The 17,193-nt window shown below is 41.3% G+C and overlaps 2 protein-coding genes across 12 annotated transcripts in view; one reads left to right on the top strand and one right to left on the bottom strand.

The window, feature by feature from the left end:
- Window positions 1-558: 558 nt before the first annotated feature.
- LOC124138230 (exostosin-2-like) lies at window positions 559-14,223 on the bottom strand. Of its 2 annotated transcripts, none has more exons than XM_046504782.2 (11): window positions 14,083-14,223; window positions 11,844-12,388; window positions 10,551-10,757; window positions 9,679-9,871; window positions 7,182-7,321; window positions 6,599-6,824; window positions 5,818-6,001; window positions 5,539-5,608; window positions 4,301-4,397; window positions 2,854-2,997; window positions 559-2,225 (listed from the first exon to the last, which is right to left on the bottom strand). In XM_046504782.2, exons 2-11 carry the CDS (start codon window positions 12,350-12,352, stop codon window positions 1,875-1,877), a joined length of 2,121 nt encoding a protein of 706 aa, XP_046360738.2. In that variant the 5' UTR covers window positions 12,353-12,388; window positions 14,083-14,223; the 3' UTR covers window positions 559-1,874. The 2 variants fall into 2 exon arrangements, with proteins under 2 accessions (XP_046360738.2, XP_046360737.2); XM_046504781.2 differs by having other exon boundaries at window positions 14,186-14,216.
- A 35-nt stretch (window positions 14,224-14,258) lies between these two features.
- Window positions 14,259-17,193, top strand: part of LOC124138229 (diacylglycerol lipase-alpha-like) — a 177,374-nt gene continuing 174,439 nt past the window's right edge. For 4 of the 10 annotated variants that reach the window (XR_007218346.1, XR_007218345.1, XM_048384150.1 and 1 more), the window contains exon 1: window positions 14,259-14,551. Coding sequence is in view for 8 of the 10 variants with exons in the window: in XM_048384150.1 (XP_048240107.1) it covers window positions 14,457-14,551 (95 nt within the window). In the remaining 2 variants the exon portion in view is untranslated. The remainder of the gene's footprint in view (window positions 14,552-17,193) is intronic. The other 6 variants (XM_048384141.1, XM_048384140.1, XM_048384139.1 and 3 more) reach the window with 3 other exon arrangements.

Raw genomic sequence — 17,193 nt, 5'->3', positions numbered from 1 at the left:
GTGACTTAAAGCACCTCCAACTGATCTACAACCCACAGACGAGTTGTATCAAGGAACAAGATATATGAGACATCTATTATGAATCAAATCTACCGGTAACATGATATCACAGATAAGATTTGGAGATTCAAGTCCTGTTGCTATTCAGCTTCAGTGCAGTGCTCGAAATTAAGGAGGGTTCAGGGTCCTTGAGTTTTTTCCAATGCAATCTCATTAAAATCAGACCTTAGTTCTTGCTCCCGCTAAACAAAGATCTGAAGACATAACGGGTCACGTCAGAACGACCTTTCATTCGACCAATCAGTGCGTCGCTTACCAGATAATGAAAGTGACAGTCGGAACGTGATTTCTAATCATGCAATCTCGAAAACTTTCACATGGGGTATCCCGAACGATAGTTACGAGTTTAACAACTGAATCCTTACAATCTAGACCATCTATTAGCCATTCCAGAATGTTTTTTTGTTCAGGTTTCAAATTTGTAATCGGGAATTTATCAAAATATGTTTCGAAGCGTAGTCGCCAATTTGAAATTTGTGCCGTAAAGCACGAGAAAGCTGCCTTCTGATTGGTCATTCCATTGGTCGGTCAAAGTTGGCACAAGGTCGGTCTGACATGACCCGTAATGGGATGTCCTCAGAGCGGTAGCGAGAACTAAGATCTGATTTTAATGAGATTGTTTCCAATGGAATTTGATTCTAGACGCCCTAAATCTTGACTTGTAAGATTAGGCTCTGGCAAGGACTTTTGACTTACAAGCTTAATTTTGAACACTGATCATAAAACAAGACATATCAAAGATAGAGAACATGTGTTCCATGAGACAACATACATGAACACTGTGGCTTGCTGAAGGGATACGCTATATGTTTATATTTTCATAGACTGCAACACTATGGAAATAGACAAGTTTGGGACACCATCACTGCTGTCCACTTTGTCGCAAACCAGCAGTGGAATAACTCCCCATATACACCCATTAGTTCAGCCAATATGAGAGTGGCAGGTTCTTCAGTACTGTTAGTGGCCACTACACTCAAAATGCATTTAAAAGATAATATCAAATGTTGATGAAATCAAACAAATCTGGTCACATTCATGTCATAAAAATTCATACAGACAAACATACAATCGTACAAACACACAGCCAATCATACAAAGACAACCATACAGACATACAGGCAACATAGAGACATACAGACCAAATCCTCCAGTCATCCGTTCGATGATTTGATCAGGGCTTAAAAATGGTTTCTTTGAAGTTAGATGTATTATAGAACATCATCCAGTTGGATGATACAGGTATGTGTTGCAACCTTGTGATACACTTAGCCCTGTATTTGTCCCAGAACACCGACTCCTGACATGGGCAAATGTCTTCAGGTCAAGTGGATATTGCAAAGCTCTTTGAAACTTCCCAGTTACTGACTCCTAGTGTTAAATGTTTTCAAGACATTGGGGCAGTTGAAACACTAATATTCCAATCAGAGTTCCCAGTGTGGGTACACTCCACAGGGTAGACACTATTGGTCACATCCAACTTGTCCGGAGTTCATTTGGACATGTAGTTTACACAAAATATCTCGATTTTGGTAGAATCCTCTGGACCCTCTGGATTTTCACTAGTCTCGGACTAACAGACAAGAGGTTGTGTCTGACCCTGCTCCTTAAGCCCCATGATGACATTGATATACATGAGCCCTGTAAACTTCTCCACTCATGAACTCCCAATATTGTTGCACTTCACCAGCACTTTGGGAAAGCTGATATACTTGAACCATGTATATAATCCCCTGATAATAAATTCCCAATATTGTCAACCTTCTTCAGCACTATGTAGCCCTAGGGAGCTGATATACCTGTCCAACTCCCAATCATAAGCTCCCTATCTTGTTGTATCTCTTCATCACGCTGGGGAAGCTGTCCCTGTACAGCACGGGGTCTGCCCGGAACTCCACGCTCTTGAGTGGCATGGCCTGGTAGATGCTGGTGAACTGGTTGATGCACTCCGACCTCTCCACCATGTGGGTCAGGTCGGCCGACAACATCTCGTTGTTGACGCACTGCGGACACTTGAACTTCTTCCTGGGCGTCACCTTCATGGGGGCCTTGCCGGTGATGTTGGCGATGAGGAAGTTGATGGCTATGTCCTCGCAGTTCATGTGTTCGTCCACCCACACTTTCATGTTGCCGGGCATGGAGTAGGTGTACAGGTAGCTGAAGTACTGAAGGAGAAGGGGGGTAAGCCATTGATGGGATAACAGCAACTATCAACAATATTCCAGCTATATCGTAGAAATAATATTATTTCTCATTACAGATCCATTATCTTACCGGGCAGTTTCCTTCTTTTTAAAACCAAAGTACATAATGAAACAGTAGTAACAAGCTCCCTTGGGATTTGAGAATAATCAAATGTCATATACTTTGTGCATGCGTATGTAAAGTCATTTTTCATCATCATCATCATCATCATCATCATCATCATGTTTGTTTGTTTGTTTGTTTGTTGTTTAACGCCACATTCTGAAATATTCCAGCTATATGACAGCGGTCTGTAAATAAACGAATCTGGACCAGACAATCTAGTGATTGACATCATGAGCATCGATCTAGGCAATAGGGATACATTGACATGCATCAACCAAGTCAGCAAGCCTGCCAACCCTATCCCGATAGCTGCCTCTTACGACAAGCATAGTCACCTCTTACTGCAAGTATGGGTTGCTGAAGACCTATTCTACCCTGGATCTTCACGGGCATCATCATCATCATCATCATCATCATCATATGTATTATATCTACCTTTCTATTATTATTATTATTATTTTTATTATCGTGTAGTCTATGTACCTTGTGATAGAAGGCAGCTCCAGTGAGCACCATGGAGATGGCGTTGGTCCACTCTGACTCATACTTCCACTTGTGTGTGCTGTTGTCCCACATGTGAAGACGAGATGGGAAGCCCACAAGACGATCCGGAAACTCCCTCCACACCTACAGAACCCTCATGCATGTCAATTCTTCACAAAGAGAAACTTTCCTAACTTAATAAAAGCCACATTCTGTATGTTTGCTTTTTCAGACTATAAACATATAACGTCAACACCAGAGATGTCCAGTCTCAATAATCTGATGAAAATCTGATGAAACTGACGAAAAATGACATGCTTGTAATTTTTCAGATAAAAAAGTGGTAAATTTGAACACTATTTAGTGACTGGTCTATATCAAATCGAGGGGATGACAGATGCACACATCCCACCTCTACCCCCAAATGATAAATAACCAGTCCCTTATTTGCTTTTTTTTAAGTCTTCTATTTCAAAGGCAAGAATCATCCTCAGTCATGTCATTTGACAAATCAATAGACTATTGGTGCTCAGTGGACCTAAATGAAAATTATCAGAAATCAAGCTTGGTCCCCAGGTGAAATCCTACTGACACACCTGATGAAATCCTCCTGCTACTCCGGATGAAATCCTACTGCTACTCCGGATGAAATCCTCCTGCTACTCTGGATGAAATCCTACTGCTACTCCTGATGAAATCCTACTGCTACTCTGGATGAAATCCTCCGGCTACTCCTATTAAAATCCTACTGCTACTCCGGATGAAATCCTCCTGCTACTCCTATTAAAATCCTACTGCTACTCCGGATGAAATCCTCCGGCTACTCCTATTAAAATCCTACTGCTACTCCGGATGAAATCCTCCGGCTACTCCTATTAAAATCCTACTGCTACTCCGGATGAAATCCTCCGGCTACTCCTGATGTAATCCTACTGCTACTCCGGATGAAATCCTACTGCTACTCCTGATGAAATCCTCCTGCTACTCCTATTAAAATCCTTCTGCTACTCCTGATAAAATCCTACTGCTACTCCTGATGAAATCCTACTGCTACTCCTGATGAAATCCTACTGCTACTCCTGATAAAATCCTCCTGCTACTCCTGATGAAATCCTACTGCTACTCCTGATAAGACTGTCATGTGCTTACATAAACAACTCAAAAGAAGTAAAAGAACATCTGATTCTTCCATATTACTACAGATAATCTGTCATGGCCCAACCGGAACTAACAGGTAGAAGGACAGGCCCGCACAACCACTCAACGCTGATTCACTACAGTTATATGAAAGAAATCGGGCGTTATTAAACTTCTTTCGAGTAGTATATAATATTGGGTCCCTAGAAGCAAGGGGGACTAATTCTCTCAACAAAAGGCAAAATTGTCTCCCCTTGACCAAAAACCGCATATCGGCCTGAAACAGGTATGTGAAGTATTAAGACATTACCTCATAGCCGAACTCCAGTTCATCGGCTGTCAACATGACGATGTCATCATCCAAGGCCAGGATACACTCCGTCTCGATCTCATCATAGGGGAAGAACCTGCCACACAGAAAACCTGATGAGTGACCTTAAAGGAGGACTCACCTCATACTAGTTGGCAGTCCCAGCCAATTTGATTCCACTGCCTCTAAACAGCACTTTGTCAGCTTGCTCATATCTCATGATGCATAACAGTTAAAATTTATTGTATTAACACATTATAGTGACTTAAACTTGGAAGAAACTGGGCACATCCCTTTTAAGATTACTTCAGATACAGTATGTCAGGGGAGGTGAAATGGAGTTTAAGGTCGCATTCAAGATTCTTGCCCTTATATAGCGATGTGCATGCATGTGTCTGTGTGTGTGTTCCCCACTGGGATACCATGCCGCAGTTTAACAACAATACCCCACGACCTTCCTCTCACCAGGCAGAGGCACTCTCCACTCAACCGGGGAGGTTGATTGGTTGTTTAACGCCACACTCCGTAATATTCCAGATATATGACAGGGGTCTGTAAATATTCGAGTCTGGACCAGACAATCCAGTGATTAATATCATGAGCATCGATCCACGCAATTGAAATACGATGACATGCATCAACCAAGTCAGCGAGCCTGGCCACCCGATCGCCTTTTATGACAAGCATAGGTTGCTGAAGACATATTCTACCCCGGATCTTTACAAGTCCGACCAGGGAGGTGGTTGACAGTATATCAAGGCATACCAGTGAATGTGGAGGGAAGCTCAAAGTTTTCAATGTCTACTTCTTTGGAGAAACCCATGAGAATGGAGCTGATTCATAATGTTAGTGTTTTGATTGTTTAACCGCACTCAGCAATATCCCGGCTATGGAACTCATGACAAGCACAGATCCAGATCTCCCCAAGTGTGCCCAACTAAACCTGTGTCACTAGCATATCCAACTGTGTGAGAGAGTTGGGTTTAACGCCGCTTTTAACAATATTCCAGTCATATCACGGCGTGTCAGCTTAAAGTGGGAGGAAAGCCCGAAGTGATGCAGGTCTCAGACGTTTACCACTTCGGTGAAACCCATGAGCACTGGTATGGTGCTGACAAACCTAGAAACATAATCAGGGTGAACCGGGATTCGAACCCACAATCATAGGTTTCTGGCGTGCCCAAGGGACGCAACTCTGCACAGCACCCGTGCCCCCCATATCCAACTGGTTCACCAACCTGTTGCTGAGTTTGTTCTTCTTGGTCTGGACAACTTTCACAGGTTTTCCGATATACGGCCATGACGACACTGAAAAAAAAAGAAGTGAGGGGTGTTTTTAATGGTTCCCAAATCCTTGAATTTCAGGTGTGTGTATAAAACTTTGTTCTGACATCATGCTTATGCAACTCCAAATAAAACAAGGAAACATGAATTCAAGACATGGAGTGCAGAGGGCTATGGAAGTAAAGCAATGCTTGAGTCAGTTATTAGTGTATCCATTCTCAGGACAGACTTACTTGCAGGAGGCGCTTTATTCTGGTTGTTCCAGACGACGACGACCTTGGCCAGACTGGGCACCTTGGCGACCTGCTTGATGACCTGGAAGAGTGACTCCAGTCGGTCGTAGGTCAGTATGACAGCCGTGAAGCCCTGGGCCTTGGAGGGGGTGAGGGGGAGGAACAAGGGGTTGTTGACTGCCTCCTGGAAGAGAAAGGGGGGGGCGAGGTCAGCACGGGGCCGGCAGGTAAATACAAGGCTGATTAAGAGACACTATGATATTATGGATAAAAAAGAGATCATTCAAGCCTTTGGTCATTGTCATTTTCTGAGTACGTACAAAATTCCTCCTTCATCTGTCCATATATTGGCTTGACAGGCAGTTTCATGACTTTTTTAACATAGGTAGTAACTGAAATGTCTTATACAGTCCTCTCACAAACACTGCAGGGGGATGGGTGCCCAGTTGTCTAAGGTGTTAAAACTTGCAGTGCAGAGTTGCCTCCCTTTGGCCTCCCGGCAACCTACCATTGTGGATTCAAATCACAGATTCACCCTGATTAAACGTCTAGGTTTGTCAGCACCACACTCATCCCTTTCGTATTAACTGATTAAACTGCCTGTTGCCATAACTGAAATGCCGATCAAAGCGGCATTAAAGTAAACTCAAATTCACGTCAGATAACTGTACTACTGCTAGTATGGCTGTGTTTGTTTGTTTGTTGTTTAACGCCGCGCTCAGCAATATTCCAGCTATATGACGGCGGTGGGGCTGTGATCCTCCTTCACTCACTCACTCACCTTATTGGGGATGTCATTCCATGATTCATAGCTGCGACTGGCATACGGAAAGATGCGGTCATTGATGATCTCCAGGGTTGTCATGGTGATTGCCTTCATGGAGCTGAAGTAGTTGTCCCAGACAAACTTCACCTGGCGTCTCATCTCGTACACGCGGTCGTCACTGTACGCCTTGACAATGTTCAGGAGGCCGCTGATGTCGTCCTCTCGCACTGTGATGCCGATTCTGTGATACATTGATAATGATGCTTTTACATAGGGACATATGACGCATAAACAAAATAGAATAAATGTTTCATACAGTCAAAAGTCCACAAATACCAACAGGCACCATTTCAGTATCTGTTTGCCACATCTCCCTAGTTTTGTTGAAAGATATTGAACAGTTTCTGAGTTGTTCTCCGGAAACGAAATCCACCCCCTTACATCTCCTAGTTTTGTTGAAAAATGTTGAATGGTTTTCGAGTTACACTCCAGAAACGAAATTACAGATGGTTGGACGGATGGACGGACAGTGAGGTGATGACTATATCCCACCACATTATATGCCGGGGGATACTAAATGAATTTGGATTGCAATTACCTGGTCCAGTCGAGCACCTCGGAGAAGGGGAGGATGTAGCCGTCTGCGATGATGATGGGGATGCAGCCCGACCGCAGCGCATCACTAAGAACAGGCTGCCCCAGCCGCGCCCCTCGCAACACCACGCAGAACTTGGCATCCTGCACACAACCGATACGTTGCAATAAATACACATGCCTGTTTCCAAAGTGTTCAAGTGAAAGGGGGTTTTACGCCGCTTTTAGCAATATTCCAGCACTACCATGGTGGGGGACACCAGACATGGGCTTCACACACTGTACTAATTTGGGGAATTGAACCTAGGCCTTGAAGCAGAGAGTGAAAGCATGAACCACTCAGCTACCCTATCTCTCCTTATGTTCAAATGGCTACTTGATTGTGGCACTGTACTTGACATTATCTAAACTCACGTTACCATTGTTATTGATATTGTTACGATATTTCTGGAGTAGATATACAACTGTTTTTGATTGGAATTTCAGTATTGACACTCCTCTTACCCATCTTATCTCACTGTACAATCCAGTTACTCAACTGATGCTTTTTGAAAAAGAACAAAAGTGTTGAGAATAATACTCCTTAAAATACAATTGAAAATGGCATTATGTCAGACATGTTGGAACAATAAAGTAATGTTTCACAGTTCAATTTACATGTTTACATGTAGTTTAATGATGGTGTAAATGTGGTGATCTACTGATGGTGTAGATGTCGCAGTCCACTGACGGTGTAGATGTCGCAGTCCACTGACGGTGTAAATGTCGCAGTCCACTGATGGTGTAAATGTCGTGGTCCACTGACGGTGTAAATGTGGTGATCTACTGATGGTGTAAATGTCATGGTCTACTGATGGTGTAAATGTGGTGATCTACTGATGGTGTAAATGTGGTGATCTACTGATGGTGTAAATGTTGTGGTCCACTGACGGTGTAAATGTGGTGATCTACTGATGGTGTAAATGTCATGGTCTACTGATGGTGTAAATGTTGTGGTCTACTGATGGTGTAAATGTGGTGATCTACTGATGGTGTAAATGTGGTGATCTACTGATGGTGTAAATGTGGTGATCTACTGATGGTGTAAATGTCATGGTCTACTGATGGTGTAAATGTCGTGGTCCACTGATGGTGTAAAATATGGTGATCTACTGATGGTGTAAATGTCATCATCTACTGATGGTGTAAATGTGGTGATCTGCTGATGGTGTAAATGTCGTGGTCTACTGATGGTGTAAATGTCATGGTCTACTGATGGTGTAAATGTCGTGGTCCACTGACAGTGTAAATGTGGTGATCTACTGATGGTGTAAATGTGGTGGTCCACTGACGGTGTTAATGTCGCGGTCGACTGATGGTGTAAATGTCGTGGTCCGCTGACGGTGTAAATGTGGTGATCTACTGACGGTGTAAATGTGGTGATCTACTGATGGTGTAAATGTCATGGTCTACTGATGGTGTAAATGTTGTGGTCTACTGATGGTGTAAATGTGGTGATCTACTGATGGTGTAAATGTGGTGATCTACTGATGGTGTAAATGTGGTGATCTACTGATGGTGTAAATGTCATGGTCTACTGATGGTGTAAATGTCGTGGTCCACTGATGGTGTAAAATATGGTGATCTACTGATGGTGTAAATGTCATCATCTACTGATGGTGTAAATGTGGTGATCTGCTGATGGTGTAAATGTCGTGGTCTACTGATGGTGTAAATGTCATGGTCTACTGATGGTGTAAATGTCGTGGTCCACTGATGGTGTAAAATATGGTGATCTACTGATGGTGTAAATGTCATGGTCTACTGATGGTGTTAATGTCGCGGTCGACTGATGGTGTAAATGTCGTGGTCCGCTGACGGTGTAAATGTGGTGATCTACTGATGGTGTAAATGTGGTGGTCTACTGATGGTGTAAATGTCATGGTCTACTGATGGTGTAAATGTGGTGATCTGCTGATGGTGTAAATGTGGTGATCTACTGATGGTGTAAATGTCATGGTCTACTGATGGTGTAAATGTGGTGATCTGCTGATGGTGTAAATGTGGTGATCTACTGATGGTGTAAATGTGGTGATCTACCGATGGTGTAAATGTCGTGGTCTACTGATGTTGTAAATGTGGTGATCTACTGATGGTGTAGATGACATGGTCTACCGATCGTGTTAATGTCGTGGTCCGCTGACGGTGTAAATGTGGTGATCTACTGATGGTGTAAATGTGGTGGTCTACCGATGGTGTAAATGTCGTGGTCTACTGATGATGTAAATGTGGTGATCTGCTGATGGTGTAAATGTCATGGTCTACCGATGATGTTAATGTCGTGGTCTACTGCTGATGTAAATGTCGTGGTCTACTGATGGTGTAAATGTCATGGTCTTCCGATGATGTTAATGTCGTGGTCTACTGATGATGTAAATGTGGTGATCTGCTGATGATGTTAATGTCGTGGTCTACTGATGATGTAAATGTGGTAGGTGGTTGCATGCAGCCTACTGTTCCACCTGAAGCACTTGAGGATAGTCGTAGTTGGCGTTGCTGGTGCAGCGTTGTGTGACATTCCACGTGTGATTGTCGTCCCCACAGCGGTCTAGGACCAACACCCGGTTGTCCTCCAACACAAGTTTGTCCAGGACGTCCCGGTATTCAGTGTGGAGGCCACTCTGAGACGACACAATCAGCCACTGTCTCTCCTCTCTGGAAACATATCACAAGACAATTGACGCTGCATACCATAACTTGGCCAACTAAATATGTTGGTTTTTCTGCTATATAATCATGATAATGCCCCACTCATCAATATTCCATCTAACAGTCGCCTGTAAGTAATTCAGTTAGGACCAAACCAGTGATTGATATTATGAGCAACTTTTTACGGTGTCAGGGTACAATGACACAATCATCACAAATCACGAAATCAGACCACCTGATTTGGTTGGTTGGTTTGTTGTTTAACGCCACACTCAGCAATATTCCAGCTATATGATGGCAGTCCGTAAATAATCAAATCTGGACCAGACAATCCTCTGATTGATATTATGAGCATCGATCAACGCAATTGGGATCTACAAAGTCGCCTCATATAACAGCATAGGTTACAGGAGATCAATTCTATCCCTGAACCTTGACAGGGGGATGAGTGTAGCAAAAGGTTTTTATATCTGCATTAAAATATTCCCAACCCATGAAGATCCGGGGCATTGGGTGGTCAGGCTCGCTGTTGCATGTCACTGTCATTTTTTAGATGGCTGCTCATGATGTCGATCACTGGTTTGTCGGGTCCAGGTTTGATTATTTACAAACCACTGTCACCAGCTGGAATATTGCTGAGTGTGGCTTTAAACAACAAACAAAACGAAAACAAACAAGTACTCACAAGTAAGATTTTTGGGGGAGGTCTATGTGTGAGATGAGGGGATTGTACACAGGGAGGGAGATGTCGAAGGTCCTCCTGTAGGACCAGGTGGAGAAGCCACTTCCTGCCAGGATGCCCCGCCCAGTAGCCAGCTCCAGCACTGTGTGGTAGTCCGGGGAACTGCCCGCCAGCATGTTGAACAGAAGATGGTTGGCGCCACCCTGCCAGCTAAACAAAGAAGAGGCATTATAAATAGTGAGTAAGCTGGGTTTAACGCAGCTTTGAACAGTGAATGAGTGAGTGAGTTTGGTTTAATGCCGCTTTTAACAGTATTCCAGTGTCAGCTCAATGTGAGAGGAAAGCGTATCAGCTCAATGTGGGAGGAAAGCCCGATGTGATGCAGGTCTCAGACGTTTACCACTTCGGTGAAACCCACGAGCACAGGTATGGTGCTGACAAACCTAGAAACATAATCGGGGCGATCTGGGATTCGAATCCACAATCATAGGTTTCTGGCGTGCCCAAGGGACGCAACTCTGCACGGCGAATCATGACGCCTCACACGACTGGGCCACCCGTGTCCCCCAGCTTTGAACAGATGTCCAGTTATATAATGACATGTCAGATTTCAAGTAATGCAGGTCTCAGACATGTACCACTTTATTGAAACCAACGAATCGGGGTATGGTGCTGACAAACCTGGTAACATAATTGGGCCGAACTGGACTTCAAACCAATGATCAGGTTTCTGGAATGCCCAAGGGACACAACTTGTGGCACCTTAGATAACTGGGACACCACATGCCCCTGGCATTATTTATACTTCACATCTGCACATAGCTCAGGAGTGAGTGAGTGAGTTGGGTTTAACGCCGCTTCTAACAGTATTCCAGTTATATCACGGCGTGTCAGCTTAATGTGGAAGGAAAGCCCGAAGTGATGCAGGTCTAAGACGTTTACCACTTCGGTGAAACCCACGAGCACGGGTATGGTGCTGACAAACCTAGAAACATAATTGGGGCGAACAGGGATTCGAACCCACAATCATAGGTTTCTGGCGTGCCCAAGGGACGCAACTCTGCACAGCGAATCGCGAAGAGCAAAGAGCGAGTATGCTTTTACGTCGCTTTAAGCAATATTCCAGCAATATCACGGTGGGGGACACAGGAATGGGCTTCACACACTGTACACGTGCAGGGAATCGAGCTCGGATCTCGGTTGAATTGAACCAAGGTCTTTTAACCACTAAGCTACCCCACTGCCCCTCAAGCCGATACAACACGAAAGGACAAAAACATTTCAAATTTTACTCACTGCGACAAAGACGCCAGAACTCGGTTTACATCCCCTAATCGTAGACTGTTCTGATTGAGGAGATCAATGGAAGGGATGAATAAACATGCTGTTTCAGGGTCATCGGTATAGTACGGACTATCTGCAACAGCTTGTAATATTTCCTCAAATTCTTTAGACCTTGGCACCGTCAACTCCTTACCATTTTCATCTTCATATCTTTTAATAGGGTATATGTACACCGTAATTTTATTGTCATCGTTATACCCACAATGATAAACTTCCAAACAAGTATGAAATGTACAAGATGTTTCTCTGTCTGTGATTTTGATTTTATTTGAGGATGCCATCTGAACCACCTCATTAGTCTCTAGGTTCCGAGGTATTCTGTTTAGAGATCTGTCCTTAGAACTAGAGGGTGGCCACAGGAACATAAATGTCACCAAGAACAGTGCAAACAGAACACATGAACACAGCAAGAACTTGTGGCTGAAGAGAAACTGAAGTTTGGGGCGCCTTCGGTTCCACATGTTGGTGGTGGATGTCTCAGTTTCTAAATCTGTTGTCTGAAATAAAAAGAGATTCATGAACCTACTATGTTAAAACTTAAATGTTGTACCAATTAACCCCTAGAAGCCATGAAATGCAACCCGTGGCAGAAGTCGTTGATGTCTTTGTATTACAATTCTATCAATGTTGAAAAACGCATAAATTACAAGATTTCAGTTATTCAGTATCAAGTTTAATAATTACTAGCATTGATAATACGGTTGGACTAGACTAGCAGTCATTGATCAAGAAGTTTGTGGGGTACATGGATGATGTTGTTTTAAACATGTTGACCTAGAAATGTCGCCTGTTACCATGGTTACATTGAGACAAACAAAGCAATTGCAATTGAAGCCCAAATCTACAATCTGCTCAAAACCTGTTTCGTTCTCTCTTTAAAGATGAACATAATACAATCCACACACTTAGTCCACAGAAGATGCAGCTAAATGAGGCTGGAAGTCTGAAGAGTTTCTGGTGCACGGATATTGGCTTGATTGGTATTATCACTATTATCATGATTATGTTCTTGTACAGATTGAATGGAACTAAATTTTGATAAAAATGTCAAGTGCTACTGATGAATCTTGTGCAATTTGACATCTGTTGCACATACAGACGAACACCATTGTGACGAAATTTGATGCGTCAAACATACGGTTGTCTCGAAGTAAATACTTTCGCCCTGCATATTCCTTCTTTAGTCATTATTTTGGTTGTGTCTAAGTTACAAATCTCACATACTTGCAGTATTTACGTAGTTCCCTTCAATTTCGACACAACAGTGTTTGATTGTATACTCTTAGACGAGGCCTATCATTCACGGAAACAGGGCTGTCATTGATGTGTCCTTGCAAAATAATTATATTATCATGATTTATAGAAAATAACTATTGTGGATAAAATGCACAGAAGTTGGCTTCAATTTACTTAATATGTAGGTGTGTTATCATATTTGTATTCATAGATCTATTTAACTTTCTGTATCGATAAACATTTTACCAAATATAATTAGACATCGATCAGTAGCAGCAAAATCAGACTCTGTAATCTGAATGATCTGTTTGACAAAAGTTGCATTTCAAAATGTATTTCATATTAATGCCCAAACTGATGCATTTGAATATGTTTCTTTTAACTAGTGTGCATTTTATCAAGTTTAATTTCAACATGTCAAAATTATTATAACACAATTTGTTTGACAATCGAATTGAAGCCTATTTCAATACTGCTTTTAAACTGACACAAAATTGACATAAAATTGCAACAAATTGCTGTCCACATATATATGGGTGTACCTGACACTTGTTCTCTTATATGTAAATTCCGAAAATATTAAAAGATCGCAGCTGTCGTACATGTATTAGTTACAATTACAATATTATCGGAAATGCAAAAGGAAATGGAACCGACAGTGAGCAATTTGACCTTAACGAGCTGAACCAAAGCTCAGTTAACTCCAAATACGGACCAACTACGTAGCTATCACGTGTAACAAAAGCGGATTATTGGATTGGATTATTAATCCAAACTGGGGGTCAACTGATCCAATATTCAGCACTGCCTTCCAGCAACAATATTTTGGTAAATTCTGCCAATGTGGCACTGAACGTGAGACTAGCTTCTCACATTTGTACGTTCTGTCAAACGTCAACATTTTCCAACAGCCTAAAGGAGCAAACCTAAGAGCATAAATTATCCATAAACATACCTTTGTAATGCAGAAACGAATGGTTAATCACTAAATTACATGATTGAATAGCAGGTCTTTACGGAATTTCCTCTGTTTATGTCAAAATCGTCTCAGAACTGACCATTTCCGTATTTCCGGTTCCCGTAGCAGGTGCGCGGTGAATGACCACCGCTCGACCAATCAGATCACTGCTTACTACATATTACGCGAATCCAACTTCATCAGCTTCGGCTGTCAACATCGCTCGAAGCAGGCGAAAAAACGGTGTTCGCATTTGGATATGTACTGTGCAATGGGTTGAGCCACCTAGACAACATTCGTTACAGGGAAAATACCAAGAAAAATGGAGAAATTTTGATACACAAATTACCTGGCGCGTTGTATGTTGCAAAATGCCAGGCATTGTAGTGTTTCGCAGACGATGGTCCGTCGGCTCAGACGATTTGGTGGTGCCAGCCGTTTTTCTACTGGTTTTGCACGCAGCATGGTAAGAACACTGTCTCATTAATATAGATCAATTATTTCAATCAATTCACTGAACTCTGAACACTATTCTTGTCACAGGTGTTTCAGGGGCTACAGCTATAATAATAGATAATCATATTCATTATAAACAACATTTTTCTGAACCATAGAAAATTAGTAAATTGCGGTATTAGCAATTCGTTTCAATAGCGTGTGTATCTCTGAAATGGGAAATTTATTTTTATTTTTTTTACAACAGACTGCTCGAATTTTTGTTATATTTTATAACAGGTAAGAAATTAAACCTATATTAAAAATACATGGAAGCTATACTTTGTGTTTATTCATTCAAGTTTTGCAAACAATTATTTAAAATAATATTAAAAAAGTGTACAGAAGTACAGTTTTAAATACCATCTACTAACAAATGTAAAAAATGTTTAGTGTTTAATCTTATTATTTGGCGATATTTATCTAAATTTACATTCATATATGTTTGTCTGTAATAGCACTTAACCAATCTCATTAAAACAACAGCTTAATTACTGTGGTTCACTGATCATGCTGCTTTGAATTTGTCAGTTGGATGTATAATTGATGTGAGGTTGTTGACTCATGGTGTTTTTTATGTTTTGTTGTGTGTTTATGGCGAACTAAACCTTGAAATATTTATGTCACTGATATGCTCAGCTGTATCAATACATTTATGCCTATGAACTAAGCACATGATACATATGGGATAATTATTAGCGTGATTTATATCATACTGATGTAAATAATGTTGAACAATATTAGATGATATTAATTCTCAATATTTGTGATATAAATGTGTTGTAAATCTCTAAGAAATTTACATATTTTTGTTTACTTTGTAATATGTGTGTTATCTCATAATAACATTGTTTTATGAAATGCCAGTTTCTGAAATGTCACTTAAAGCTTGTTAGTTCATTGTGATGTTCACAGGGATATGACCCTATTAAAATAGCTTCTACGTGTAGCATGTAATGTGAGTATTTCTACTTTATGAGAACTGAACCACTTGGGATGGAACCCCACAACATTGTCATGTTTCTAGAACATTGACTTTAAATGCACCTTTCACATTAATTTAAATGATTTTGAAAAGTGTTTGTCATTATGTCTTAAAAATGGCATGATTATTTTCCTAATTGTATTCCTGGCAGTTATTGCTGAACAACATTGTTTGTTTAATTGAATAAGGACATAGTGTGTGCAAGTGGATTACTACGGATCATGAATATTTCAGATAGAAATGTCCAATCGGAAGTAGAACACCCTTGTTAAGGAAAAAGAACTGCTTGTGACGAGATCTATATCAGTTCCTTGTCTGATCACGCTCTTGTATTTGTATACCTCCAGGGATTTCTGCTTCTTACACATCCATTATAATAGCTTCTGGTCCATTTCAAAAGAAGGGAATTAGAATTCATCAATAGGGTGGTATATGTGGTGTGCGTTTTCACTATGAGTTGATTAAGCTTACTGTTCGTCATTATGGGAATTCATTGCATGTACTACAAGCCCAGCTAACATAAAACAGAAAAAAACTATTGTGAAGGAAACCCTGCTATATCTGATCTCCCAAGGGTATCAGATGCACCGTTGAGGAAGTGTTGAATTTATTAGTTATGTGCTGCGTGGATAAGCTCCATTTGACACTCAGCAATGTGTGACAAGAGGGAAATGATATATTCCACTGAATAATAAATAACAAACGAATGAAAATTGTATGATTTTCCTATCAAGGATGACAGGAATACTGCATGCTTTCTAATATTGTTAATTGATTATGATCATGTTTTTGTGATAATCGTGATGATGTCACAAGTCAAACACGTAGAACGGGCACTAGAGTAATAGTACTGAGAGGAAAATAGTTGTCATCATCAGTTACTAAAATAGCTCTATCCAAATCACCACATTAATAAATATATTTCAGACACCCTTTCAGCATATATCATGATGTAGATATATTTATAATAATATCTGAAAATTGCATATTTCTTCAATGGAAGAAAGAAGTCTTCATTTCATATCAATGCTTCTTCCTTGGATTGATGAATATGTACATAAAACAAACTGATCAATATCCGTCCGTTTCATAAGTGGCGCTGAGTCACAACTTTGGGTAATGTCTATGAATACAGTTAGAAAGATGCACAACAATGTCATGGTTACATGATTACGTTAGGTGCATCTTCCTGAGTCAATGGAGTTAACTGACTATAAAAGTCCAGTTTCAACCCTTGCTGAACTTGGCTTGAATTTCTGGGATCGATTGTAGCCCCACCAGTGGCTATTAAGAGTGATGTCCCTTCTATGTCCCCCCTGTGACCAGCCAGATTCCACCTCTCATATCACTCATATCACTTGCATTTCCTTCAAGCAAAATGGCAGTGCCCAGCCACTCACTCACTCACCCACTCTCTCCAATATATTTGTCTCCTGAGTTGCATGAGATCTCACACATTTGTGTTTTATTGTAATTCTAACTTCTGGCTTCAAATAACAGCTGTGGGCCATCTGGTTAATAACCGTATATGAAATATGTGGAGCCAGATCTATATGCTGATTACACTATCAAATGGCACTCAATACTCCCTCAATACCATGTAATAAGTAGTACTGATCAATTTTTTG

Source organism: Haliotis rufescens, unplaced genomic scaffold (assembly GCF_023055435.1).
Source record: "Haliotis rufescens isolate VD_foot unplaced genomic scaffold, xgHalRufe1.0.p SCAF_5, whole genome shotgun sequence".
Classification (NCBI taxonomy): Eukaryota; Metazoa; Mollusca; class Gastropoda; order Lepetellida; family Haliotidae; genus Haliotis; species Haliotis rufescens.
Note: the sequence above shows the minus strand (reverse complement) of the source record. Positions and strands in the feature narration are given on the sequence as shown.

Coding starts and splice junctions, on each gene's coding strand:
- LOC124138230 (XM_046504781.2), bottom strand. Junction 10,758..11,843: donor GTTCTGGCGTCTTTGTCGCA/GTGAGTAAAATT, acceptor TTCTTTGTTTAG/CTGGCAGGGTGGCGCCAACC. Junction 4,398..5,538: donor AAGAACAAACTCAGCAACAG/GTTGGTGAACCA, acceptor TCTGTGTGGCAG/GTTCTTCCCCTATGATGAGA.